Source organism: Tyto alba, unplaced genomic scaffold, assembly GCF_018691265.1.
Source record: "Tyto alba isolate M040663 unplaced genomic scaffold, T.alba_DEE_v4.0 Super-Scaffold_45, whole genome shotgun sequence".
Classification (NCBI taxonomy): domain Eukaryota; kingdom Metazoa; phylum Chordata; class Aves; order Strigiformes; family Tytonidae; genus Tyto; species Tyto alba.
Window position 1 is genome coordinate 35,337,355 of NW_024881321.1, and position 26,760 is coordinate 35,364,114.

A 26,760-nucleotide genomic window follows, 5' to 3' on the forward strand; every position below is an offset into this window, starting at 1 on the left:
CCATTCATCATTTCAGTCTTTTAGCTTTGATTTCCTAAATACGCTAGGCACAAGGCCATCTGAATGGAGACAAAGTTTCCATGCTGAGATATAAGTTCTTCTCCATTCTATTCTTTACCAATCCCCTCCACAACGTTCTTCCCAGACCACTAGAGTCTGTAATTAACATGCAGCACACAGCAACTCACCAAACTTTTTAGAAGGTGATAAGTACATAAGAAACTTAATGCAGTTCATACACTAACAAAGAGAGACAGACAGACAAACAGGTATCACTTGAAAAACTGCCTGCCTGCAACAAATACACAAATCCTACACATCCAGCTAAAGGATTCACATGTAGAAACTTAGGAAACCATCCTATTATTTGTATAGCACAATAGGATTGAGAAAGCAATGTTCCAAAAGCCTGAAGTTCAGACACTGCAAATAGTGCAACCATTATGTAGATCTATACTAACAAATATTCCATACAGGCCTTTCATAATGCTCTATATTAACTTGAGGAAAACAATAATAAGAAATTCCCAGCAATCAGTACCTGGCAAACCCATTTCACCAACGGATCCTTTTTGTCCTGGAATTCCTGGATCCCCTGGGTATCCTGGGGGGCCCTGATCACCTTTTGGTCCTATGGACAGCAGAGAAATTAAGAGTCCCATTAGTTAATGAGGTTTAAAATACCTGATGAACAGTCTCTCTGCTGCTAGCTTCAGACATACCTGGATGTCCTGGAGTACCAGGTTCACCATCCTTCCCAGGAATTCCTGGGTCTCCATATTCCCCACGTAACCCTTTTTCTCCTGTTGCTCCGTGGTCCCCTGAACACCAAGAAAACAGACACAGTGAGATCAGTTTTATCAAAATTTGTTGTAATGCCATATAATAATCCTTCTAGTTGATTTCTGATCGCTGTTGGTTCTTTCTGTTGAACAAGGAAATGGATGAATTCCAGCTTCATACATTGTACAGTAAAGTCACACCTGAGTAAAACACAACTCTCCAGTCACTACACCAGTGCTGAGGAAAGGCTGCAAACTATTACAATTTTACAGGTCTCTGCAAATTACAAGGCAAGTATCATGGGATAAAGACCTGGAGGGAAGAGGGGCTGAAGAAAGTTGGTTAATATTCAAGGATCACCTCCTCCAGGCTCAGGAGCAATGCATCCCAACAAAAAAGAAGTCAGGCAAAAACACGAGGAGGCCTGCATGGATGAACAAGGAGTTTCTGGACAAGCTCAAACACAAAAAGGAAGCCTACAGAGAGTGGAAGCAAGGAGAGATAACCTGGGAGGAATAGAGAGAAATTGTGTGAGCAGCCAGGGATCAGGTTAGGAAGACAAAAACCCTGATAGAATTAAACCTGGCCAGGGATGTCAAGAGCAACAAGAAAAGCTTCTACAGGTACATGAGTGACAAAAGGAAGACTAGGGAAAATGTGGGCCCTCTCTGGAAAGAAACAGCAGGCCTGGTTACCCAGCATATGGAGAAGGCTACTTAAGGTAGTACCTTGAGGTACTCAAGGACTGGTTTGCCTCAGCCTTCACTAGCAGGTGCTCCAGCCACACTGCCCAAGTTGCTGAGGCAAAGGCAGGGACTGGGAGAATGAAGAACCACTCACTGTAGGAGAAGATCAGGTTCGAGACCATCTAAGGAACCTGAGGGTGCACAAGTCCATGGGACCTGGAGAGATGCATCTCCAGGGGTCCTGAGGGAACTAGCGGATGAAGTGGCTAAGCCACTATCCACTTGATTTGAGAAATCATGGCAGACCAGTGAAGTTCCCACTGGCTGGAAAAAAGGGAAACATAACCCCCATTTTTAAAAAGGGAAAAAAGGAAGACCTGGGGAACTACAGGCCGGTCAGTCTCACCTCTGTGCCTGCCAAGATCATGTAGCAGATCCTCCTGAAAACTGTGCTAGGGCACATGGAAAATAAGGAGGTGATTGGTGGTCCAGAGGAGGCCACAAAGATGATCAGGGGGACTGGAGCACCTTCCTTATGAGGACAGGATGAGAGAGCTGGGGTTGTTCAGCCTAGAGAAGTGAAGGCTCCAGGTAGACCTTATAGCGGCCTGCCAGTGCTTAAAGGGGTCCCCCAGAAAAGATGGGGAGGGACTTTTTGTCATAGAGTGTCATGACACGACAAAGGTTAATGGCTTTAAACTGAAAGAGGGTAGACTGAGATCAGATAGATGGAAGAAATTCTATACTGTGAGAGTGGTGAGGCACTGGAACAGATTGCCCAGAGAAGTGGCTGCCCCCTCCCTGGAAGGGTTCAAGGCCAGGTTGGACGGGGCTTTGAGCAACCTGGTCTGGTGGAATGTGTCCCTGCCCGTGGCAGGGGGACTGGAACTAGATAATCTTTAAGTTCCCTTCAAACCTAAAGCACGATTCCATGATTCTACGTACTTATATATTTAAAAGAAATTGCAAACAAACATGTGTTTGAGTTACTTCAGAAGTGCCAGACAACAGCAGGTGTTAACAGAAATGACTGATTTGATTGTTCTGCTGTCTAAAAAGGTACATGTGAATAACCAGTTCACAGCCAGAAATTTGCTGCTTCTTCAGTTCTATCTAATGTTAAAACTTCATAATTCCAGAAGGGTCCAGCTCTTATTCTGTGGTATGCTTCTCCAGCTTTAAGGACCAAGCTTTTTGGTCTCTTTCTGTTAGTGTTGCATATAGGTGATTTCATTAAAAGCCGATTTCATTAAAAACATCCCAAAATGTCCAAAACTAAATTTTTGCATTAACCATCACTGACAATCTTCTATAAAAATCACAGAACCATAGAATACCAGGTTGGAAGGGACCTCAAGGATCATCTGGTCCAACCTTTCTTGGTGGAAACATGGACTAGACAAGATGGCCCTGAATCCTATCCAGATGAATCTTAAAAGTGTCCAAAGCTGGGGCACTCATCATTTCCCTGGGGAGATTATTGCAGTGGCTAATGGTTCTCATCAGCTGGAACTTTTCTTCTTGTGTCCGAAGAGATTCTCCCCAGGAGTAATTTGTACCCATTACATTTCATCTTTTCCATGTGACTTTTCTGAGTCTTTTCTGCACAGTTTGTATTTTAGAAGCTTTAAAAAGCACTACTGTGATATTCATGCCTAGAGAGATGAAGGCAGCTAATAGATCAGCAAAGTTATGGACTGTAACTAGTTTTTTTTTCTCTGTTGGGACTAAGTATTTTTGGGTTGAATAGGATGAGATGGGCAGAGTAACAGCAGAAATTTGCAGGCTGGGGTCTCTTTGGAACCTACCCTTCCAGGCTGTTTGAGCCAGGCCAATCTGTAGACAGTGTATGGTCAAGAAAAGGTAGAGCATTCAAGTTTGCAAGTTTGCATTATTGGTGCTGGAGAGATGAAGAAGTTAGAGACCAAATAAATTAACTGTTTGAATTTCTCAGCAGAGGCTTCTTTCTATGCATGTAACCAGTGTGCCTAATTCGGATTTCTGGAAAGGCAATAAAACTAATTATCAATCAGTCAACCTACAGGCCAATAGTAGGTAAGCAAGCAATGAAAGATAACCTATGTGGATTTGTGTTAAGGCTTTTCATGACACCGTATATATGAAGATCAGAAACAGATGAGAAGAATTAAACTGGATGAAATCTTTATAGACTGGGAGCCTCATCAAATACAAAAGTGCTCTCAGAAGCTGCATCTCAGCTTAGTGGCAGATGCACTCCATAGTTGCTCCTGTCCTCCCTTGCAGTCCCTGGCTGTCCAAGCTGGGAGGCACTGCCTATCCACATGCCCAGGTTCCTCTGAGACCCAACTGGGACACAGGAGCCCAGGTCTCAGTCTGACAAGTACTCAGGATGTGGAGATAAGAGGTTCCTACACTGGGAAACATTCCTGTTCCCACAGTTCAGATATAACATAGTATAGTTACTGGTGATCCACTGCCAAACTGGAAAGGAATCTCAATTGCTCTGTCCTGGGCCCAACAAAGAATACACTGAAGAAATGTGTAGATGACACTAAACTGGAAAGGCTTGAAAAGAGGACAGGATTAGATTGCAGAAGGATTTTGAGGAGTTGGGAGTAAAGTTTGAAAATCAACATAATGAAAATCAAGAAGTGTAATACATGACATATATGGTAAGGAGAAGTCAAAAGCATGCATACAAAATGAAAAACAAAATGAAAAATTGCATAGGCAGCAGCCCAGAAGTAAAGGACTAAGGATTATAGCTAATCACAAACTGAGTCAGCTGTTGTTTCAAGAAACGGAAATTTCATTCTAGCAGGGCCTGAGTTGAAGTACTTCACTTGTTTTCTCAAAGTGCATTCTAACAAAGATGCAGCCAAAATGGGGAGAAGTCAGAAAGGGTAACAAGAAACAATTATTTCAGAAAACATGATATACAATGAAAGGCTGAAGGTTTTGGTTGAGGGAAATGGAAGAGTATGTGATCTTAGTGGCTCCCTTCTACATTTCTCTTTTAACTAAAACAGTTACCATGTAATTAAAATCTCTTGTGGAATTTTTAAATAAAAAATAAATCATAATTTAAAAAAGGACAAATAATAAAAATGTATAAAATACACACTATTTTTTCTTTGAAAAGAAAACTGGGAAAGACTGATCTTTAACAACTACATTTTTGTGTAGCAGTAAAAATAAAAATCCAAGAAGAATGCACTGTTTAAGAAAAACTAATATCTCTACTACCATTAAGTTTCTAAATAGAAAGCTGACTGCCTTTCTATTGCATATTTGCTGGTGTTTCTAAACTGACATAAGTCGATCTTTTGATATCAGTGGCATACACATGTGTCTTGCTTGAAATTTCTTCCCAAAGAAATGTGTACCTAAAAAGGCTGCCCACTTTTTCTTCCAGTATCAGTTGGTCTTCATGGCCACAACGTTTCCAATACATGTTTTACATGTAAGGTAGCTTTTCTCTTCTGGCAAGATCAAGTTTCTACTTTAAAAATTTATTTTCTTCTGAGAGAATCTTCTGATAAAAGAGGTAAGATGGATTTTATAAGGCCAAATTGAATCTCTTCCATCCAACCAAAACCCATTCTGTCTGTGATTAATCTTTGTTTCTATGGAGTTGAAAGATACCAGAAAAATGTCTGCATTTGCGGTGTGAAATTCTTTGGCCTTATTTTAAAAACTGGTGTCAAAAACTGAGATAAAACTGAACTCAAAGCATTACTGCCTAACAGTATATGAGTGTTAATTACACTTATCCATTAGAGACTAAAGTTACCTTTTTCTCCTTGATCTCCCTTTTGGCCTTTGAGACTAACCATGTCCATGGTGTCCATTGTTCCAGGTTTTCCTGGGAGACCGGCTTCACCTTTATCTCCTTTGACACCAGGATCACCCTGTGGTCCAACTACACCTTTGAAACCTTGGCTACCTATAAAAGGATAGCAAAGAATATTATAGTGGCACATAAAACTTTGCAAAAATATTTAGTGGACAACAACAAATGAAATTAACTATTTATTCAAATTTTGAGCATAGAATACCATGCTCTGGAACATCTCATCTACCTCATATGAAGCTTTTTTATACCAGGACTTCACAATAGCTTTGTCAAAAAAGTTGACATATTTTTCTTACTTCACAGCCATTAATTTTAGACTCTAAAAACAACAGGGATAGGAGTTTGGCAGTAATAGAGGGCATTACTTGAAGGATATAATTAAGACCTCCCCAATGGCTTTTTATAATTTCAAACACAGTATTTTTCTTGAAGTAGTATTTGTAGCATCTTCACATCTAGCAAAGCCTTATGTTGTTGACGAACAGATCAAAAATCCTGGCTCAGTGCCCAAATACATGACTGTGCCTAGGATATAGCTTTCTAAATTACACTATCTCTAACTTACAGGGAAGTTACTTGACAAAAAACACTCCTTAGGCCAAACACACTCCTAGTATTCAATTATTTCCAGAGTTGTCTTCTGCCAGGAAAAAGGCAGATTTTACAGTTTTGATTTGGGGAAAATCTTTCTCTTACCTTTTTCACCAGGCAACCCTCGATCTCCAACTGGTCCAGGAGTTCCTGGCAGTCCAGGAGTTCCCATGACTCCCATTTCTCCTTTGGCTCCTGAAACCAAAGTGAAAGATTGAATAACAGAAATAAAGCAAGCAGTGTAAAGAAGTACAAGAAATAGAATTATTTACTCCCTATCACATTATGAATTCCACTACTTAAGAAAAAATGGAACAAAGAAGATGATTAATCTGAAATAGCCTGATTGAGAAAAGAACGGTAAAAACAGTATTGTGAAAACCAGCATAAAGAACACAGTTTGTAATGGGGTTTTGACAGTTTCTTAAAACTTCCTATTACAGTAAACTATGCTGTCATTAACAAAGGCATTATTAAACCACATTCTGTCACTGAAACTGTGCAGAATAATCCCCTTTCAGTATTACAGGCTAAAGGCTAGTTCCTGCAAGTTGCTGGATTTGATCCACCAAAGGACTTAAGTAGTAGTTCAGTTACACATACACAGAGCTGTTTTACTGATGTCAGCCCATGTGTTTTCCCAAGTTTGGACCCTTTGATGGATCAGTTCCTAACTGAGTGAAAGGGCATGCTACCACAACTCAATAAAACTGTTGTCAAAGATGCCATTTACCCAAGGAAAGATGTTTACCTGCTGATCCTTTCAGTCCAACAGCCCCCTGTGGACCCGGTAGGCCAGGTAATCCCACAGACCCTGGTACTCCAGGCTGTCCCTGGCTACCTTTATCTCCTTTTGGTCCTGGCATATCTAGACCTGGAATACCAGGGAAGCCCCTTTCTCCTTTTATTCCAGGAAGTCCTAGGAGAAACAGAAGATACAGGATTAGTCCTTAACAGAGCACAGGGAATACTGTTAACAAGAATATCTGATAATATCCACCTGCAGTTCAGAAATTACATGGCATGAAGAATGAAGACTCAAAGTCAGACAGCAGAAATAGTCCTCATTTTCTAAGTGAGGTTATGACCCTGTACATATTGCCTACTGATGACCTGAGCAGACTGAACAAAATGGCAGATGTTTTCTCAGGAGACCTCACCCTGTGTTTTGGACCAGATGAAGGAGGCCCACTGACATACTCCCCCATGCATCCCCACCGACCTCACACTGCAAAACAGTTCAGAAGCAACGTTTTTACCAATGCCAATATCCATCTATGCCAAAAGTCTGTTCCTAAGCACTGTCATGGGAATATTTTCCTCTCACCTGGCGGTCCCTGGAGTCCTGGCTGCCCAGCGGGTCCTGGCGACCCCTGTGGGCCCAGCCCCGGCGCGCCCGGAGGGCCCTGCAAGCCTTGCAGTCCTGGGAGGCCGGGGTCACCTGCGGGGACACAGAGACATAGACCAGGCATCCTCCAATGTTATTTGAAATCTTGTTTGCTGAAGATGCTGGACAAGTTGCTTTGGAAGAACTTGGCCAACAAGACCTCATTTCAGCCTCTAATACGTCCTGCCTGGGCTCAGAGGAAGGGCTGCTCTTTGCTGCTAGCATTTGTTACAGGTGGTTGGTAGGAGAAAACGAGGAGAAAGAAAAAGGGCAATAACTTTTTTCCTGCATCTACAGGGGAGTGACTTTAAAAAAGAAATAGAAATACAGAGCTGTATTTTTCTGGCAACGTTACCTCTGAATCCTTGCTGTCCAGGTATGCCCGGAAAGCCTTGCTCCCCACGTAAGCCAGGCAGTCCAGGATTTCCCTTTTCTCCAGGGATGCCAGCTGGGCCTGGGGGGCCTGGCAATCCCTTAGGGCCAGGGAGACCTACACCAGGTTCACCCTAGCCAAAGAAACACAATAGATTGGGAATCAACAAATCAAAAACAAGAATTCACTCACTGACTCTATTTAAATCATTCAGAGGCAGATTGCTACACATGACTTCAGGAGAGAGCTTGAAGCCCTTTAGCTTTAATGTCAAGCATTCATCCACCTACTCTGTTCCTTTGTGTGCACAATAGGAAACATAAGATGAAGGACAGTTTGGCCAACATTCTTTTTTTTTTTAAAAAAAAAAGGGCAGGATCATTGCACACATTCCTGTTAACACAGGCAGTCACAGATAACAGTATCAGCAGCCAACACCTACTTTTTGACCTTGTAAACCTGGTACACCTGGCAAACCATCAAGGCCAGGGGTTCCCGGAGTCCCCGGCAGACCAGGCGAGCCAGGCTGACCTTGGAAACCTATAAAACAAAACAATACTCACATCATTACTGTCTCTGCCTGTGAGTGTCCTCTGCTGTTTCTTCAAGTTTCTAACTGAACTATTCCCATCAGCACTGTGACATGTGTGAAAAGGTCTGTGTAGTCTTTTATGTCAAACTTCTAGGGATGCCAGCACTCGAAAGTCTCAACAGAGATTCAAACGCTGAACTTCATGCAGCACTTGGCTTCTGATGAGAAACAACCACTCAGAAGAAATAAATGCTGAGTGTCTCCTCTTAAATGAATAGCCCTGTGGGTTCATGTCATTAAGAAACATCCTGTCTGCAAAACTGGGTTCCCAAAGTCTTCAGAAAAGGCAACTTAATGTGTGGGGCATCAGACTGAGGGATGCACAAGAAAATCCATCCGTGAATCAACACCTTTTGTTCAGCATATGTTGTGTGACAGGTCCTACACATTGCACACAGAAGATTTCTATGACACAGCTGGCCCATGCACTGTCCCTTAGGAATGCAGGAAGGAATACATACAACATTTTGCAAATCAATTAAAGATAGCACTCACTCAACACCGGCACACTCTCAATAAATTGAGATGAAGCTCCTCTCCCAGGCAAAGGTCTCAGGGAGAGGGAAATCCAGCTTTTAGGCTAAGCCCCAGGAAAGGTATTGGGCAGGACTGAATTCAAGGAAGGGTCCTTGAAAAATGTATTTGATATGTTATTCCTTTCTTGCTGGCATCAAACAGCATATAGAAATCTTCTTTCACATGCAATGAGCCTCTTCTGTTCAGGTTCATCCCACATCAGTCTCAGAGGAACTAGAGGTGGTGACAGGTGAAGATTTGCCCTTTCTCCTTATTAAGTCTTTCTGACCTTCCCAGTTCATTGGTGTATGGAATCATGAATGAAGACACAAGAATTTTGGGGACCGAGGTGGCTGGTGAAAGCTTAGTCATCCAGTTCTAAATGGGTAGCAGCACTATGAAATGCATCTCCCAGAAATCAAAAACTAGAATATGAACATTTAGACTCCCTCTAAGCTATGTGCATACCCTGACAACGGCCATGCAGGGAAGGCTAAACTTATGCTGAGTAAGGTGGTATTCTAACCAAACCACTCTCAGCTGCCTGGGACACAGCAGAGCTGTTAGCTGTGGCTCAAAAAAGTTGCAGTTATGTCAGCACGTTTTTTTGACCAAGTACATATAGTGCTTCATCTTTCAGAAAGGTCATCTCATCTCTCAGCAACCTCAGTTGCTGCAATGTAAAATGTTGTGCTATATCATTTTCTATTCTAGCAGTAGCTTTGACACTGTCTGTATCTGCACCACATCACTGCACAAAGCAAGTGTGTGTTGAAAGTATGCTTATTGTGGTGTTTGTGGACAAGAGAGGTTCTTCAGCTGCACCTCCCAAACCTCATGCAGCCATGGCTGGATGACAATTCAGGCCTCCATCCACACTCCAGTTACATCAGCTCTGTTAGACGGATAACTTTATCTTACCTTTGGGTCCCGGAGGTCCAGGGAACCCTATACCAGGCTGCCCAACAGCTCCTTTTTCTCCTGGCAGGCCAGGTCTACCTGGAAGCCCAGGATTCCCTTTGTCACCTTTGCAAGAGAAAACAAGACAAATGTTAATTCAAAGGCTATCTTCTGGGGAACAGAGTCATTATGATCATTAAACAAAGATTAACAGGCTAATGTACCTTGGGGTCCAGGGAAACCAGGTGGCCCAGGAAGGCCATCCGCCCCAGGAGGTCCGGGAAGTGGTACACTTCGTCCTGCTTCACCCTTTGCTCCTGCGAATGTAAAGATGTATTAAGTACTGGACCCGATAAAATTAAACAAGTACTTTTCACCTAACCAGCAATATTAGTCCATTCATACCATTACAGCTGACTTGCTATGAAGTTTTTTTGTAGAAGATTCATAGAAAACTAGGATGAACTCAGTTTAGCACGAACCTAAACCATCCCGTTTGGCCTAACAAACTCTTCAAGAAAACTGCCCTCAAAGATTTGCAATTATACCACTGAAAGAAAACACTGTTTTAAATGAGAAAGTATTTATATTTCAAGCTTAAATTCTGGTGATCCAGAAAGAGTTGTAGCACTTAAAGGGCACAATTTTTTTTTTTTTTTTTTTTTTTTTAAGCATACTATAGCATTACCTGGAAGGCCTGGTAAACCTGGGGTTCCAGCAAAGCCTCTGTCTCCTTTGTCACCAGGTAACCCTGCCGCGCCTATCCCTGGAGGGCCAGGAAAACCTCTTTCACCACGTACTCCAGGGAATCCAGGTTGGCCAGGGGGACCACGTTCTCCTTTCAAGCCAGCTGTACCCTAATTTTTGGAAAGTATAAGTGTACTTCTTGCCTGACTGGCAAGACAGAACACGTCATCCTCTCTCTTTGAATATTCTGTAACTTGGATTTAGCACAGGTATCTGTAATGCTGAAGAAAGTCAATTTTTTATCACGGAGTTCAATGGAAATAGAACTAGGTCCCATGTGGAACAGCACATGGAAATCACAACTAGTGTGCAGTGCTGCTAACTGGACCATGTAGACTATGTTCCCACTGGTGGATCTGGGAGCAGCTGTGAGCTCCACATTCAGCTCCACATCCGTATCAGCCTAACTCCCTCAGCACAAGACTTTGAAGCATTAGTTTCCACAAGAAGAGTAGTATGCTAGAACAGAGCTGAATCTTGTCTTAACAATCTCTACTTGAATAACTGCATTCTTTCAGTTATCTCCAGGTGTTAGCTAAATCATCTGTACTAGTTCTTACTATCAACCTGTGAGAAAGGGAGAAAGGAACAAAACTGTTGTCCATGCCCAAAACTTTGTGGGGAAAGTAACCTTGCTCTTTAGTCCTGAAAGTAACAATCCATGTGAATACATCTGAGTCAGATCACTTATTTACATGACATGTAAAAAGAAAGGGTCAAAATTTAACTCTGAAATAGTCTGTTGCTGAAGGACTGTCTTCTTCACTAGTTACAAGGAAATTGGAATCTTCCTCTGAGGAAGAATGAACTACTCAAGGTAAGGGCAAGATGTGGAACATTGAACAAAGCCAATAAACATAAACCATGTATAGGGCATAAAAGCATGTGATATGAAAGGCATAATGTATAGAACAGTATACAAACATAAATAAACACACGGTAGGACAATATGTAAATGTAAAGAAACACATACCGATGCTCCTTTCGGACCCTGGGGACCTGGCAATCCATCTTTTCCTGGTCTTCCTTCTCTTCCAGGAGTACCTGGTTGCCCTGGGAAACCAGGATCTCCCTTTTCACCTTTCAGGATAGAATCATAAGAAAAATCTCCTGGTTCTCCTTTTGCCCCTGGGCTGCCCATAAGTCCTGGAGTGCCAGGGGGCCCCTGAAATTTCATAAATTCAGGTATCATCAGTTGCCCTACCAATCCTTCAACTGATATAAAAGAAAACAAATCTTCAGAAATTAAACAGTAGACCCAAATCAAGGAAACCATTAAGTTTTCGATTGAGGAGGTCAAATGAGAATATTTTTCAGTATACAGCAGTGTGAATAAGGAATTAATGCAAATCTTCTTGACTATTTTGTTGTTTATTATATGACAGTTATATCATTTTAGATGGTACATATAAACTTACACCACTTACACAAGAATTGCAGGCCACAACACCAAAAAACAACTGAATTTTCAACAGATTACCCTTTGGATTTCAGTTATGCATATCTATATAATATCAGCATCAAGGTAAACAGGGCTTTTTAAAAAGGAATTTTCAGAGTTAAAGTGTCTGCCCCAACCTTTAAATGATGAATTCTGTAACACTGTGGAACCTATTTCCCTGATGCAAATGCAACAAAAGTATCTCTACATTTCCATGATAATTTACAATACCAGCAGAAGTAGTACTAATACAGGAAATTAACACTTCCAGTATGCAAAGGCAATCTCAGATAAATTTACAGGTTTAAACTGCCTATACAAGCCCTACCCATGATTTTCTTTCGTTCAAAACCTTTTAAATCAACTACAATATTTGTTAAATATATAGGCTGTCTACAAAATTGAATTCATTGTCTTATACAAACTCAGATGTTATTTGCACAAGAGCTAACTGAAGGCTGAAAGTTTCTCCCTGGGTAGTTTATTTATGACATTTAGTTGATGCAAATACACGTTTTCCTTCATTACTAATGCTCGTTGATTTTGTACAATTAAAAATCAGTCAGGTGGTACTATCAGAATACTACACACATGCTCAGAAAAGAGTTTTGTAAGGTCTCCTGGGAAGAAATTGTCTACCTAATAATATACCTATAGGATTTCCAGAATTTCAATTTTTCCCTACATGTTTTCTAGGACTTAGAAGAACTTTTCTCATAGGAACACTCTCTTTACTTTCAAGTGCATCAGACCTACCCACTAGGGTAGTAAAGCACAAATTTCATGGGCAATGTCCACTGCTTATGGCTGATTCATGCCCTCCGCTTAAACCTGAACCAGAAGACGTCAAATATAACCTTTCCATTAGCTTTGGTGGGTTCTGGATCAGACTATGATGTTCTGGCATGGCTCTAAACAATGTGAGCTTGGGAGGCTGGCCTCTATGTAGTTTTTCCAAGCTAAACTATATGCTGGATCACCACCTGGCTGAACTTTGTGGAGCAAAACAAGCTTAAAAGCATTCAGAACAGCAGCCAGTCCTTGTCTGATGAAAGATATGAACAAAACTTAAGAGGCATAAAAAGAAAATATAAAGGTGAGGCAAAACATGTGCTGAGAACAAATGCCAGACACAAAAAAAAGTTTAAATACATTAGGATGTCTTTTATTTTTCTTCACTGTTCCTTTCATGGATCAAATTGATATTATAGTAAATCCAGTCGCTGAGTAATATCATCTTTTTTATTGTGGTGGAAATAGAGAAGGGACACCATCCTAGCTAAGTTTCATTGGCTGAATTCAGGCATCTACACTTATACTCAAGGGAGAAAAATAGATTCCTTGAGTAAGGAATTCATACAGGTGGGTTGGTTTAACTTCTGAAGGTGCCTCTCTCTTACCACTGGTGATAGAGGGAGCTCACATGACTCCAGTATTAAAGATAGTGCACATGCATGTCACTGAGAAGTTATGTCGCCAAAAGTGATCAGCTGGAAGGAGAAAACAGCTTTGGGAAAAGAAGTCTGGGAAGACACTGACAAACTCAATCTACTTACATTAGGAATGGTCTCAAAATCCATGTTATACTACAGGAACTTGTATGTTAAGGTAGGTCTTGACAGCATACCCGAGTGTACGGAGGGACACTCAAGTGAACTCTGACAAGATTGAATGTAATTGTGCTAGTACAGTGCTCATCTAGGAGTAATTTGTGTTACATTATAGACAAGCTCTATGCTTATGGCTGTTCTGCTTCTGATATCTGGCCTTACTCACTGAGAGTTGTGTTATGTTGCATCAACATAATTTACAAATTATCATATTATCAGGATACTATCCACTTTCACAGCCTTCCTTTTTTTCTTCAAAATGGATCAGTTTTTCTGCTAATTACGTTTTATGAAATATATCCCACACATTTCCCAAAATTCAGACAAACTTCCAGAGTATATTGCATGTTAATATTAGATTGCTTACACTACACTAGATGGCACTGTCTCTCTCTCAATATACATGTACACAACTGCAAAGAGTTATTGGAACCATTCACAAGAAGGTCAGGGCAGACCTGCTTCTGTTTCCTGTGAAATCCTACTTTTTACCCAATTCCACTGCCTAGCTTCCTCTGCCAGAAGGTCACGTGTTCTGCTGAGTTCCTATCATGGGCAAACACAGAAATATAGCCTATTTCTGACAGCTCTTTTTTTCCCCTCACAGCTCAACCACACTGCTTCCTAGTTTATTTTTCTAGGTATAGTTCCTTAATTTTATCATATCACTGTGCTGGTCTGTTTTTAAATAGAGCTATTTCACAACTACACTGATGATCACATGGTTTTTGATCACATGCCTCATAGGATACATAGAATTTGGAAAGGCATTACTTACAGGTACCCCTGGAAGGCCATCAAGTCCAGGTAAGCCTCTGTCACCCTTCAAGCCTGATTGTCCTGGAAAACCTTATCAGAGAGACAAAAATACAATTCTATTTACTGCATGCTTTTACAAATAGCTCATTGTATGTGGATTCTTTGTGATCCTTTCCAAAGTGTCTCACTCTATTCCCAGTTATATCAACATAATGCTGCTAAAGTCAGTGAAGTTGTCTGGATTCATGTGCTATATATGTCTGCATTCAAAAACTAGAAGTTGATAATTCATTTGATTTAAGAATGAATTCACCTTACTATTTAGACCTATCATGTAACCACTGGAGCCTTGAAACTACCTAAGCCATATTAATTTTTCTTAACACCTACTAGAACAAACATTAGGTATTATATCCCTGTTTGGATGTGGCACTTCTCTCACACGGTAGCGGAAAGATAATTACATTTTTTGGCCACAGAATTTAATGCTAGGCTTAGGAACATATGTATGGGCCACTACTAAGCCTGGGCACATGGAGCAAATGCTTCCCACATACTTTTTCACTTTCACAATCTTCTATGAAAATATTTGGGCCATAGCTTGCAAAGACCCTCCACTGTGGCCAGTTTCTGCTTCCTTGGTAATTCTTGTTGATTGCATTGGGAATTTGGAATCAGGCCAAAAATAGGAATATTCCATTCTCCTTTTATTAGTTTCACGAACAATTTGGTTAGTGGGACAAGAAGTAATTAATTTTATCATATATGCTGCATTTTTAGATTTTAGACTACATAGTTAATTCTCAGGTAGTTAATTAGTTTTTACCTGCTGGACCTGGTGGCCCTTGTGGTCCTGGAAGTCCAGGAGGTCCTACTTTATCACATAAGACACAGGATTCACCTTTGTCACCTGAAAAACAAAACAAAACAAAACAAAACAAAAAACATAATGGATAACAGTGAAAGGATTTAAGACTAAAGCAAGCAGGTGGATTCAGGGACAAATGTCAGTTTAATACACTTCATGTTGAAAGAATAAAAATAAATGTGCTACTTCTAATTACACGCTTCAAAGAGAATTTATCAGCAAACCGATATTTAAAATTCTTTAAAATTTTTAAAAGAATGTTATGAAAATCAACTTAAGTCTTATCCTAGGGATAATATTTAACAGAACAGTTAAAAGGAACCAGGCTGAAGAGGATCAAAAAGAATCAAAGAAATTTACACTGGGGACAGAAGAAATAAAAAGATTAAAGCAGAAAAAGGAGAACCTCTATAGTCACTGCAATTTTGCAGTTTTAGAAAAGCAGTGAGCAGAATGAGATTAGGAAGAATCAACCATCGTGTAAATGAGTGCAGCTCATTTTTTTTTATGTCCATTTAGTCAATGCTGCTGAAACACATGATTGAGTCTTATTTATAGGTGTTACAATTTTAGCTTCAATTATACTCATGGCAATGATTCATAAACCATTTCCATTCCCAACTCATCTTCCCCTCTCTAATTCTTCATCTCAAAATTCACATCTTAAATTGTCATGAATAGTTCAATTTACACTTAATGGAGCTATAAACAACCTCTTCTTTCTTCCCAGCTCCTCTTTCAGTCCTGTCCCATCCTTCATCATTTTCCAGCAATGTGTAGGCTAAGTGAAATGTAAGTGAAGTTTGTGTCACAAAATTCAATACACAATATCCTTTTTTTACTCACCAGAAACTCAAGAAACATCTTCCATGTCTATGAACTATTTGTTTAACTAACTTTAAGTACACTTTCTCTGGATCCAGCCTAACTTGCTCAGCCTCTTTACATACCAAAGCTCCAGGGTACAGAGCACTAGAAAGCAATCCCTTTAAAACAGTATTACCTTTCTCTCCCATCTCTCCTGGAAATCCATCTCTTCCTGGAAGTCCAGGACTACCCGGTGCACCAGGTTCTCCCTGCTGGCATTGATCAATTCCATCTACAATGAAAATGCAACACAGAATATTGTTTGACAAATTGAAGTTTCCATTATAGGGCTGCATTTATGAATGTCCCAGCTGAATGTATCTATGAAGAGTGATAAGTCACGATAGCATTTTACTTTTCTATTTGATTCACTTTGAAAAATTTAACTGGGATTCTGTATTCAGATTCCACATATACCGCTTAAGAAACCCGGAGAATTACAGAGAAAAGAAGGCTCTGGCATAATAAGGTTATAAACAACATTCACATAAAATCTATTTTTATTATAAGTTTGGCTAAGGAAAGTGATGTGGGTGAAAAATTGCTGGTTTGACCCTGAAGAGAATGAAGAATATTTCTGAAGAAATTAATTAAGTAGAGGGTTTTGTACGCTGACTTTTTTTTTCAATGTTTTAGGAAACTTTCTAGGTTGAGAACAGCTCATTAACATCTATTTAACTTCCTCACATTGATCAAGCTTCCTGGAAACAAGAAACTTCATATGTTAGGAACTGGAATAGGTAACAAATTATAATATTTAGCAGGCTTGATATGAGAATACAAAATGTGCTTGTTCTGTTTGATGACATGGCACAGGTTCTGATCCAATAAAATATGACATCATTTTGGACAAAGACAGTAGTCAGAATATTAATGTGAACTTTGGCAAACAACAGTTAAATGAAAAAAAATTCTTTCCCATTATGCACTTGAAGAATGCTAAAGAAGTGTCTGGGGAAGGAGCAGAATTAAGCAGTGACAGAAACATGTATGAAAAACAGGAATTGCTCTTATTTTTAGGGCAAGGTAATATTTACCTATTTATTTTCATATTCTAGATGCTGGATTTTGTACCTCTTCATTGGCAACCACAGCAACAACTAGGCATCTTCAATTGTTTTTGAACAAAGTATTTTTGGTTTAGGAATTCCATAGAGAATAAAGATCTTTTCAGTAGTTTTAGACTACCTAAACTACTGTAATAGGAATATCATTCTTTATGTTGAAATGACAGTTTAACTCACAATAGCAGTATCACCTATAGCAAAAGTTTTCCTTCAATAAAAGTTAAAACTTCAGTTGTAAGGAGCTTAATATTAAGTACGGAGTACTTTCATATGTACTGTCTTCACTGCTTCATTGCAGAGCAAAACCAAAACATTTTTCTCTTTAAAAATGCTTTATCAGAATCTAATTATACATAAGCTGCATAATGTTGTTATCATTACTACTAATATTATTATGTATTTGTCACATTATTACTGGTTTTTCAATTAGTCCTATAAACATGTATTGACCCCATTCTGCTGGAAAATAATTTCATTTCACAATAAAAACTTTTGGCAGACTAGTATATCAGTCTGCAGTTCTTACACCGGTTCAATCTGCTACATAGATTGGCATTGCAGACTTGTAAATTGTGATACTGAACAGCTATCTTTTATGCTAAGAGCAATATAGTATCTGTTATTTTTTTTAATTGAAAATCTAAAAATATCTCTAGGTTGGCACATTAGGACACAGAGGAAACCAATATGTAGTAAGGTCAATTATTTGGTTATATTGTAACAGTCCACAATGAACATTTGAAGACATTTTAAAAACATTTATTTAGCAAAGAATCCTTGTCCCAGTAAGGAGACAAGTGGCTTGCTGCATTGCAGAACAGCTTTTACTTGGTCCATTAACAACTCAGATATGTTTCTTCCATGATGCAAATACATTCTGATTATAGCTTTTATAATCTTGTCTGTTTTTTCTTTTTTCTGTGCATGCAACATGCATTGTTGAGTCTTCATTGTGAAAAGAAATCAAGTGTGTTCCTACCTGTTTTGCCTGGAGGACCTGGTGGGCCAGGCAACCCTGGGGGACCTGGGAAACCATCTCTTCCAGGGGGTCCAGGTAAAGGGAATCCTGGAGAACCCTTTTCACCTTTTTCACCTCTCTCTCCAGGGACACCAGGTGATCCTACCCTGTCTGGAAGTGGTCGACCTTTGAACAGAGTAAAAAGTGAAGTGAAAGACAAGTGAAAAGATAGTAACATTATCAACACATTAACTTCAATTAGGTTTCACAGAGAAATGGATAAATGTTAGTGCCAAATAAAAAAGGGACTGTAATTTTACTGTTGGTGATTTATACAGAATTGAGATTATATACTCACTACAGCTCAGAGTAACTCACTTTGGTTAGGTCCCTACACAAACACACTTATTCTGTACTGAGTGCCTTTCGGAGATTTGGTTGAATCAACTTTTGGTGTGTAGTAAATAGTGGCAACACATAAGTTAATATAGCTAAAAAACTATTACACACTTCATTATCTCATAATAAGCCAAATCTGAAGCACACCTAGAAAGGGAGAGCATGTCTAAGAACTTCAACACTGCTAGCAGATTTCACAAATGCTAAAACCAAAACTCTAGGAATAATAAGCAAACAGCAGCCAATAAAGAGAAGCAGTTAAACAGCTAGGAAAAAAAACACTTAATATCTCCTTTTAGCTATTTGCACAGCCACACAGGTCTTCATACTTTAATGAATTATTTCAGTTCACAACTAATCACTAGATTTGCTCGCTAAACCATTTTGAGCCTTCTGCAACACTGCAAGAAGATATGAGTCACACAAATCTCAATTTCTGTAGGGTAATGACAGACTAAGAGCTACCATTCTTCTTGCCTTGTCACACAGAATTCTCCAGGGACTGTTACAGCCTGCGGTATATAGTATCTCCTCACTAAACTGTGAAAAATTTCCTGGAAACTATCTGACTCTGGATCACATTAATTTCATATTTAGGCCACTGTCAAGATAGAAAATGTGAGCAAAGGAGGTAATAGTAGTATCACTGCGGGATGTGCTAGAGTCAGGTTTCAACAAATTATTTGCTTAATTTTTAAAAAGAAAATTTTGGTTTTAGTTCAAACACATATACATAGTAGCAGTGTTGTCATGGTTGTGAAAACATTAAGACTACGAAAAGGCAACTTTTATGAGATCAAGTGCCATAGTCAAAAAAAAGCAGGAAGCCTTCAGGAATTACTTTGATCTAACCAGTGTCATCATATATCCCTGCAAACATTATTTTATTCTATTTATGCAAACACATGCAGAGCTGAAGTGAGAATAAAACAAATTATCTACATATAAGTATACATACATAGGTACATATGCACATACCCATACACATTCACACTTTAACAGCTCTTCTTGCCCAGTGGAGCGATACTCTGGGCTATCTCTGATGACCCATGCACTCTACTTCTTCAGTTTGAGCAGAAATTTATCAAGGGTTTACACAAAGAGCATAGCTGGATCACATCAGAAACACAAGAAAAGCAATCTACAGGAAGGGTCTAGGGGGATGATTAGACCCCCTGGGAGGCCACTGCCTGGATGTTCTGTAAGTCAGGCAGTAACTGGCAGCAGCTAAGAACAACATCTCTCAGGACTCTTCACCCAAAAAGAACACAGGAAAAATATGAACAAAATCAGTGGCCATAAATTCATACCTGGAGGTCCTGGGATTCCTTGTATACCAGGGAAACCTTTACAAAGAGAGGTTTTCAATTAGGCAGTGAAGTCAGCAATGCCAACATCAGTGAACTTCTAGCACATATTATTTAAGTACATATTACAAGCTAGTATGCCCTGAATCAAAGGTTAAGTTAAATAATTAATAGATATCTTCAAACAATACATTTAAGGAAAAGGCCCTGCTGTGTGCCATCTTCTCCACTGATCTTTCTTCAATAGGGTAAGGTCTGTAATAGGGAAAATGGGAAAGGGAATTCTTGAGTTTCTGTTTCCTGAAGAATTTTGTAGATTATGCAAGCCAATTTTAAGCTTAATATTTAGCTACTGTCTTTTTTTAAAGGAGTCTCAAGATTCTCTACATGTGTTGATTTCCATCTTTCTTAAACAATCTCACTGGATTATTTAATTGTCGTAAAAACAGATCCCAGTTTATCCTTTTCCAATTATAACTGAAAGGTAGTCTTATTTATGATGACAAGAAGCATCCTACAAACTATAACAAAATGTAATAACCTGAAAGCAATTAAATAAATAACTAGAACATTTCACTGTCATATAGAGCTCCTGAGCTCACAGATAGTGCAATTTTAATTTCCTTTAATAACAAAACTAAAAGCATAACTCAATCAAAGAGACAAGACAAAATACATACCTTTTTCACCTTTTTGACCTTTCAGTCCAGGCAAACCTGAAACTCCAGGCTCTCCTTTTTCACCAAAGGTATCTATTGGTCCAGGATCTATAAGCTGAATTACAGGGATCTATAAGCTGAATTACAGGACAAAGACTAGGACACTAGAAACATACAATTGTGCCCTCACCATCTTATCCTGACTGAACAGAGGCCATTTTGTTTTGTAATAATAATTTTGATCAGTTTTGGTTATACTTGCAATTTCAGCAATATATAACAATTGCTGTTGAGAGGGTTGTAGCTGCTGAGGAATTACCAGAGAAAGTAAGTATTTCCTGTTCTACCAAAATTCATTCATATTATTAGTAAGAATAACTGGAGAGTTTTATAGCACCTTTCTAACAAGAATGATGCCAAGAAAGCTCAGCATGGTCTAAGCACCAACCCATTAGGTCCATATTACCTTTAATTTTAAAATGCTCTGTTCTGAAATTTTCTGCTAACACTGATCTGACCTTGACATATAGGACACTAACATTTACAATAAAATATCCAGGAAGTACACAGAATTTTTCAAATCAAATTAGCAGATGTTGGGAGTTTTCCCCCATGCTGGGGAAGCAGCACCATCATTGATCTATTTGTTGCTGACTAATCCTATTTTTTTTTGAAGTGTTAAAAAAAATATAGACTGCAAAACTGACAGACTGACTCTTTTGAACTCTCTTTTGGATATTTTGTATTGATTAACAGTGCCTATCATTTTCATAGTCAAAAACATTTGAAATTAATTTTCTTTGAGAGTTCCTTTCCCAAATTTCAAGCAAACTTAAAAGAACTGTATCCAACTTCTGTTTCCACTAAGAAAAAATGACAACATAACCAATTAGAATGAGATCAGAACATGCATAGCCTCTCTTTTTTTTCCTCATTTGAGCACTCTGACTTTCACAAAATCTGTATTTTCATCTAAGCTTAAAATAAAACAAGAATTTATTCTACTTACTCTTCCTGGAGGCCCTGGAAAACCTCGTTCACCTTTGTCACCCTAAACCAAAACAAAATTTACATTTTAAATCCAGATCAGATTTTCTTCCCCACAAAATAGGTTTTCCTGTTCAAATGAACATTTTGATACAGATTCATACAACTTCCAAATTATAAGTAAGCGGACCATTATAATAAGCAGTAAGTAGTTAGCTTGTGGGCCTGTACTGCTTTATACTATGTAGAGGGAAACTGCAATTTTTAGGAAAATACATTTATACATATGCTGGCTGGGCAATGAGCTTGGGGAAATAAATCTTGCATTAATCAATTTATATAAGATAGCTAAATTGAAGATACCTAAGCTACCTTAATTTTGACTTTCCTGGTCTCTGAGTGATGACTTTACAACTTAGTAACATTCATTTAATATTGCTTTATGTGCATTCATTGATTCAATGTGCATCTATGAACACGCCATACAAGCTCTTAACTCCTCATTCTGCGTGATGAGAAGCAAAGGCCGCTACTACACACCTTTGCACCAGGCTCCCCAGGTCGTCCTGGAATCCCAAACCCACCAGGCAAACCCTGTGTGTAGAAGACAACAAAACCAGAAAAGACAAAGACAGTTGCATCTCAGCCCTGGCAGCATCAAAGTTTTGAATCTTCAAACTAGTCACTAATTCACTGAAAGCAACAACTTTAAGTAAATGGTTCAGAAGGCTAGAAAATTTCAAACATTTATAATGGAGTTATATTAACACAGACAGTTCTTTGTCTGGAATGGAAGAAACAGTACTGGAAATTTAGTAAAATACATACGGCTTCTCCTTTTGGTCCTGGTTCACCATCTTTTCCAGGCTTTCCCTGTAAAACACCAAGTTCCACTCTGCTTAAACAGATGGCCACTTTCTAAATACAGTGAGTGAATCACTAGAACAAAACAATCACTACTGCAATGCATTAATCGAAGTGTCCTAACACAGCTAATAGTGCAGAGGGTACAAAGCAGGCAAATTGTGACTGCCTAGTTCTTATGTTACTCAACAACCTACAAGCTGCAGAATTAAATAAAATACATCAAATCTGTTCCCAGATTCAGGAATAACATATGGATTTCCCAGTCAAGGAGGCTTCAAGACAAAATATATCAACAGCACAGGAAACTGGAACCAGATCCAGAAACTTTTCCCTTCATAGCATCCCTTTCTATATATACTCTCCAGCCTCACACAACCTTTATTCATAGACATTTTGTGGCTCAGTTTCAGCAGAAGGCTTGGAAAGTGGCCCCGTATCAGATCACATGGTAATCTCGTGGTAAAAAAACATTTCCCCTAAATTGAAAGCTATAATTTCAAATCACAAGGTGGATGATAACCTAGAACCAAGACTCTCTACTCCAGAGCAAAACGATTCACTATTAGACCACCATGTTAGCCTACAGAGGAGGTAAGATTCCACTGAGGTAATCAGCAGGCACGTGACAAATGACCTAGATGACTAACCTACTTTTCAGTATTCCCTTTGTCTTCGTATGAACTATGAAGGGACTGGAACCTAGGCTTGTAGCCTAATCTACTGGAGGATACAAATGATACAACAAATGTGAACAGGCCACCACCAACGAAGTGTGCAGCTATGGTATCTTATAAAGAAGGGTTACAAATAATTTTGAATGACTAATTAAAAAGATGATCTGTAAAGTCAGGAGAATCTTCAAATGTACACTGTAATTGCAATTAATCATATCGTTTCATTCTATGAAACTAGAGTATCAGATCCTAACACCTGTTCATCTTTCAACTCTTATTTTAATTTCAGAAGTAGCTATGATTTCCATGAACAGCAACAATTATATATAAAATATCTTAGAATCTTTGTTCAGGGAACTCTGCAGAAACTGAAAGCTATATTTCTGAACCATTCAGAGACGCTCTGGTTTCCTCAACAAGTTCTAGGTCAATATTTCTCCATTCTTTCATCTTTCAAGCCCCCATTTACTGTAAGAGCAAAAATATATACATGATAGTAAAGACAATCTCATCACATATCTTTACTGAAAGGATGACAGAACATCTGACCTTGAAGTACAGTGGAGAGGGAGATTTCCTCTTTTTCAGTTTGAAGTATAATTCAAGGCCTATAGAAATGCTGGGTCTTTTTCTAAGAGTTTATGAAGACCCGCAATTTGAGAAACAATGTCTTAGATACATTTGTCTGTAGAAAATTGATGCTTTTTTTACCAGTTCAGCTATGAAAGATATAGTACGACTCATGCAGAAGTTGTATGGATGAGACTTTGGTATAGGTCAGACTAGGCAAACGTAACAGGCCTTATGGCCTCAAGCATCTACAGTCAGGCTAGAAATCAGCAAGCGAACGTACTTCAGTGATCTAGTTTTTTTGCTCCATTCATCTTCCTTGAAAGAAATGGCACCTTCAGGCTAAGCAGGATTATTTTATAGATTGCACGTAAAAGTATTTGAAATAAATTCAACATGTTCCATTTGGCTAAAGTCATTTCTACAGAGTGATTTTTTCTGCTTTGCTTTTCCTTCTGTTATGGAATGACTTAATCTTGCTTCAGCTGGGATCAATGGAGTCTTGCCTTTGCCTTCAGCACTGCAAACTACTGTTAGGTGCCTTTAGGTATCTGAAAGTATGTTACATACTAATATCACTATTTTATTACTACCTTGACTTGTACACCTGTCATACAGCAAAACTTGATTGTTTGAAATATACCAAATTGCTGTTTCACTAATGGTTACTAAGTTTAATTAGCTTATGGAAACAATACAATGATTGTAATTATGGTGTTGATAACGTTGAGCACACTTACACGTGGACCAGGCTTCCCAGGTTCTCCCTTTTCTCCTCGGAAACCTGAACCTGGCAATCCCTGGAAAATAAATACACACTAGATTAAAAATACTGCCAAATTATAAAGTAAATTTGCTTTTATCAAATAGCTATAAAGATATTCAGGACCATTATCCAATTGTTCACCATTTTTATAGTAATTAAAAAAAAAAATGTACACAATACTCACTGGGGCTCCCTGTTCACCCTTTTCACCTGGATCGCCCTAATAAAATTATTAAAAAAAATGTAGATTAGTAAGCAAAATCTTAGCCATTATTCATTTAAGCTGTAATTCATTTAATTCTTCATGTCAGCAAAAGAACACTTAACTCAGTTCTCCACTTGAAGAATTATGCTTCTGAGTATGATGTGCAAGAAGTTAGATAAACACAAAATGTGAATCCATTAAGCTAGTTTATTATACTAGTATACACTGCTTAGAATGCCTAATTCATTAATTGAAAAAATCACTAGCACTCAGACTTCATGAATGTGATTCTGTATATGAAAATCCAGTATAAGCTACTTAATTAAAATTTTTAGAATATTTGGTGTTTATGGGACTATGCTTATAACTCTTCCTTCCTCAGAAAGTCTTCTGCTGTATGCATTACTCATTTATGCAATTATTTATGCATTTATCATATATTTTTCAGAGAAACTTCTAAAAAGACGATTAAAATTCATTCATTAAGTAAAACAGGGATAATTTTTTAAAAAATTTGCTGTAGGTGACTTAATATTGTCTATTTCCTGTTTGACTTTTGTTTGCTAATTCCTATTGATCATATTTTAACAAAGAGTAAAGGATTAATCATTTAAGATCTCACCTTTTCTCCCTTTATGACTTCACTCCCTTTTTCTTTCATATGTGGTGCTGGTCCTGGCGGGCCTGGAGGGCCTCTTACCCCTTGTTCTCCCTGTCAACACCAAATCCAGGATAGTCCATTGAAAACACTACTGACACTGAGAACAAACATTACTAAGACCAGTAACATTGAAGAGAACTACCACTTGCTTTTAAAAATACAGCTAAATGATTTTTAAAAACTCTTATTTCAGCAAAATCAGTAGGAGAAAGGGTTACATACACAGTTATAGAAGACACAACTGAAAATGGGTGACAGACAGCGACTGCCCTTAAGAAAGATCTCTGAATCTCCTATGAGGGTGATGATTAATACCGAACACCAGGAACACATCCAATTAATTATTGCAACAGCACAAAAGATTTTTAGTGCCTCCTTTAGCAAGAAATGAGATTAGGAGGAAAGAGGTCAGGTGCAGAAAGTTGATGCCTAAAGGAAAATATTAGTCAAAGCTTATAGTGTTCCATCAGCTTTACAACTGTCTGTAAAGGCCAACTTCAAGATGGTAACTATGGATCATACTTTTTTTAGCATGTATGTGTCAGAACCTCATCAACTTATATAATGCAAAAAAAAAAAAAAAAAAAAAAGCAAAAACATCTCCAAAAAGGCTTGATACATTTCTATCAATCAGTAACGCATAGAAATACCATTATTTTTTGCTAAAGACAAACCTGAGGAGTCCAGGAAATCTCCACCTCTATAATCAACACTTTTCAAGAAATTTTATAACAAGTCATTTTCAACAATATGTCACATCACAAGAAATTCTATCCATTGGGAATAGTGTGGCTCAAAATACATAAATAAGGTGGTAGGTGAAAAAAATGCACCTAGGTAATATAATTATTCTCCAAAAGGCCTCTATCAATGACACTCATGACAAGCTTCTAGAGAAGGGCTCAGACACACTCTCAATTTACTGAATAAACCACGACTGCATGCATTTCCTGGCTTCTGAAAACGCAACATAAGGCACTTTAGCCTAGATCTCTCAGTGGGAGAGGTAACAGATTAAACCTAACATATTTTGTCTCTAATTTGATGCTGGTTAAGAGAATAAATGGGATTCTGGAGCACATCTTTTGGCTTAGTTTCATTCAAAAGCAAACCAGTCTGTGTGCTCTGAAAACAGATCCCGGTTGAATCAAAACACAGCAAAAGGGGACAACTGAAAGATCTGCTTCAAAAGTATACAGTGCCAAACCAAACTAAGGCAGACAGGCCCTCAAGAGTCCTACAACAATTCTGATAATTCTGAACAGCACATTAAATCTTATCCCTCAGAATTAAATCAACTTGAAATAAATCTCATTATGAGTTCTAACATACAGAGCAAATGTTTCCAGATCTGCCTACTGCAAACTAAAGTAGTTGGCACTCGTCACAGCTGGAAAACAGGATAATGACCTAAATTAATGACCAGGTATAACATCATCATGAACAAAGTCTGTAACTGTTCATGACTTTCATTCATTTAGGTGTAAGTTACAGATTTACTCAAGTCTTCCAAAAATTACAATGCTGATTTTCTCCATTGATTGATTCCAACACTTTATTCAAAACAGTATACAAATATTTCTGACAGTTGCATTCTAGAAGTTTTCAAGAGACTTACCTTTTCACCCTTGGGTCCCTGAAAGCCCAAGCCCATGTAGCCCTGAAAATATAAATTACATATA

General features: G+C 38.6%; 1 protein-coding gene across 1 annotated transcript in view; it reads right to left on the reverse strand.

Annotated features, from left to right (window-relative positions):
- The window catches only part of COL4A1 (collagen type IV alpha 1 chain), a 128,757-nt gene that overhangs the window by 24,632 nt on the left and 77,365 nt on the right, over positions 1–26,760 (reverse strand). The window contains exons 12-36 of the mRNA XM_042805978.1: positions 26,697–26,738; positions 25,040–25,129; positions 24,397–24,432; positions 24,187–24,246; positions 22,164–22,208; positions 21,876–21,929; positions 21,358–21,399; positions 20,370–20,463; positions 19,693–19,728; positions 18,005–18,169; positions 16,095–16,190; positions 15,050–15,133; positions 14,243–14,313; positions 11,387–11,578; positions 10,355–10,523; positions 9,891–9,983; positions 9,688–9,792; positions 8,101–8,198; positions 7,641–7,791; positions 7,226–7,339; positions 6,650–6,817; positions 6,004–6,093; positions 5,245–5,397; positions 723–821; positions 542–631 (exon numbers count right to left, since the gene is read on the reverse strand). Coding sequence (XP_042661912.1) covers positions 542–631; positions 723–821; positions 5,245–5,397; positions 6,004–6,093; positions 6,650–6,817; positions 7,226–7,339; positions 7,641–7,791; positions 8,101–8,198; positions 9,688–9,792; positions 9,891–9,983; positions 10,355–10,523; positions 11,387–11,578; positions 14,243–14,313; positions 15,050–15,133; positions 16,095–16,190; positions 18,005–18,169; positions 19,693–19,728; positions 20,370–20,463; positions 21,358–21,399; positions 21,876–21,929; positions 22,164–22,208; positions 24,187–24,246; positions 24,397–24,432; positions 25,040–25,129; positions 26,697–26,738 — 2,437 coding nt within the window. The remainder of the gene's footprint in view (positions 1–541; positions 632–722; positions 822–5,244; positions 5,398–6,003; positions 6,094–6,649; positions 6,818–7,225; positions 7,340–7,640; positions 7,792–8,100; positions 8,199–9,687; positions 9,793–9,890; positions 9,984–10,354; positions 10,524–11,386; positions 11,579–14,242; positions 14,314–15,049; positions 15,134–16,094; positions 16,191–18,004; positions 18,170–19,692; positions 19,729–20,369; positions 20,464–21,357; positions 21,400–21,875; positions 21,930–22,163; positions 22,209–24,186; positions 24,247–24,396; positions 24,433–25,039; positions 25,130–26,696; positions 26,739–26,760) is intronic.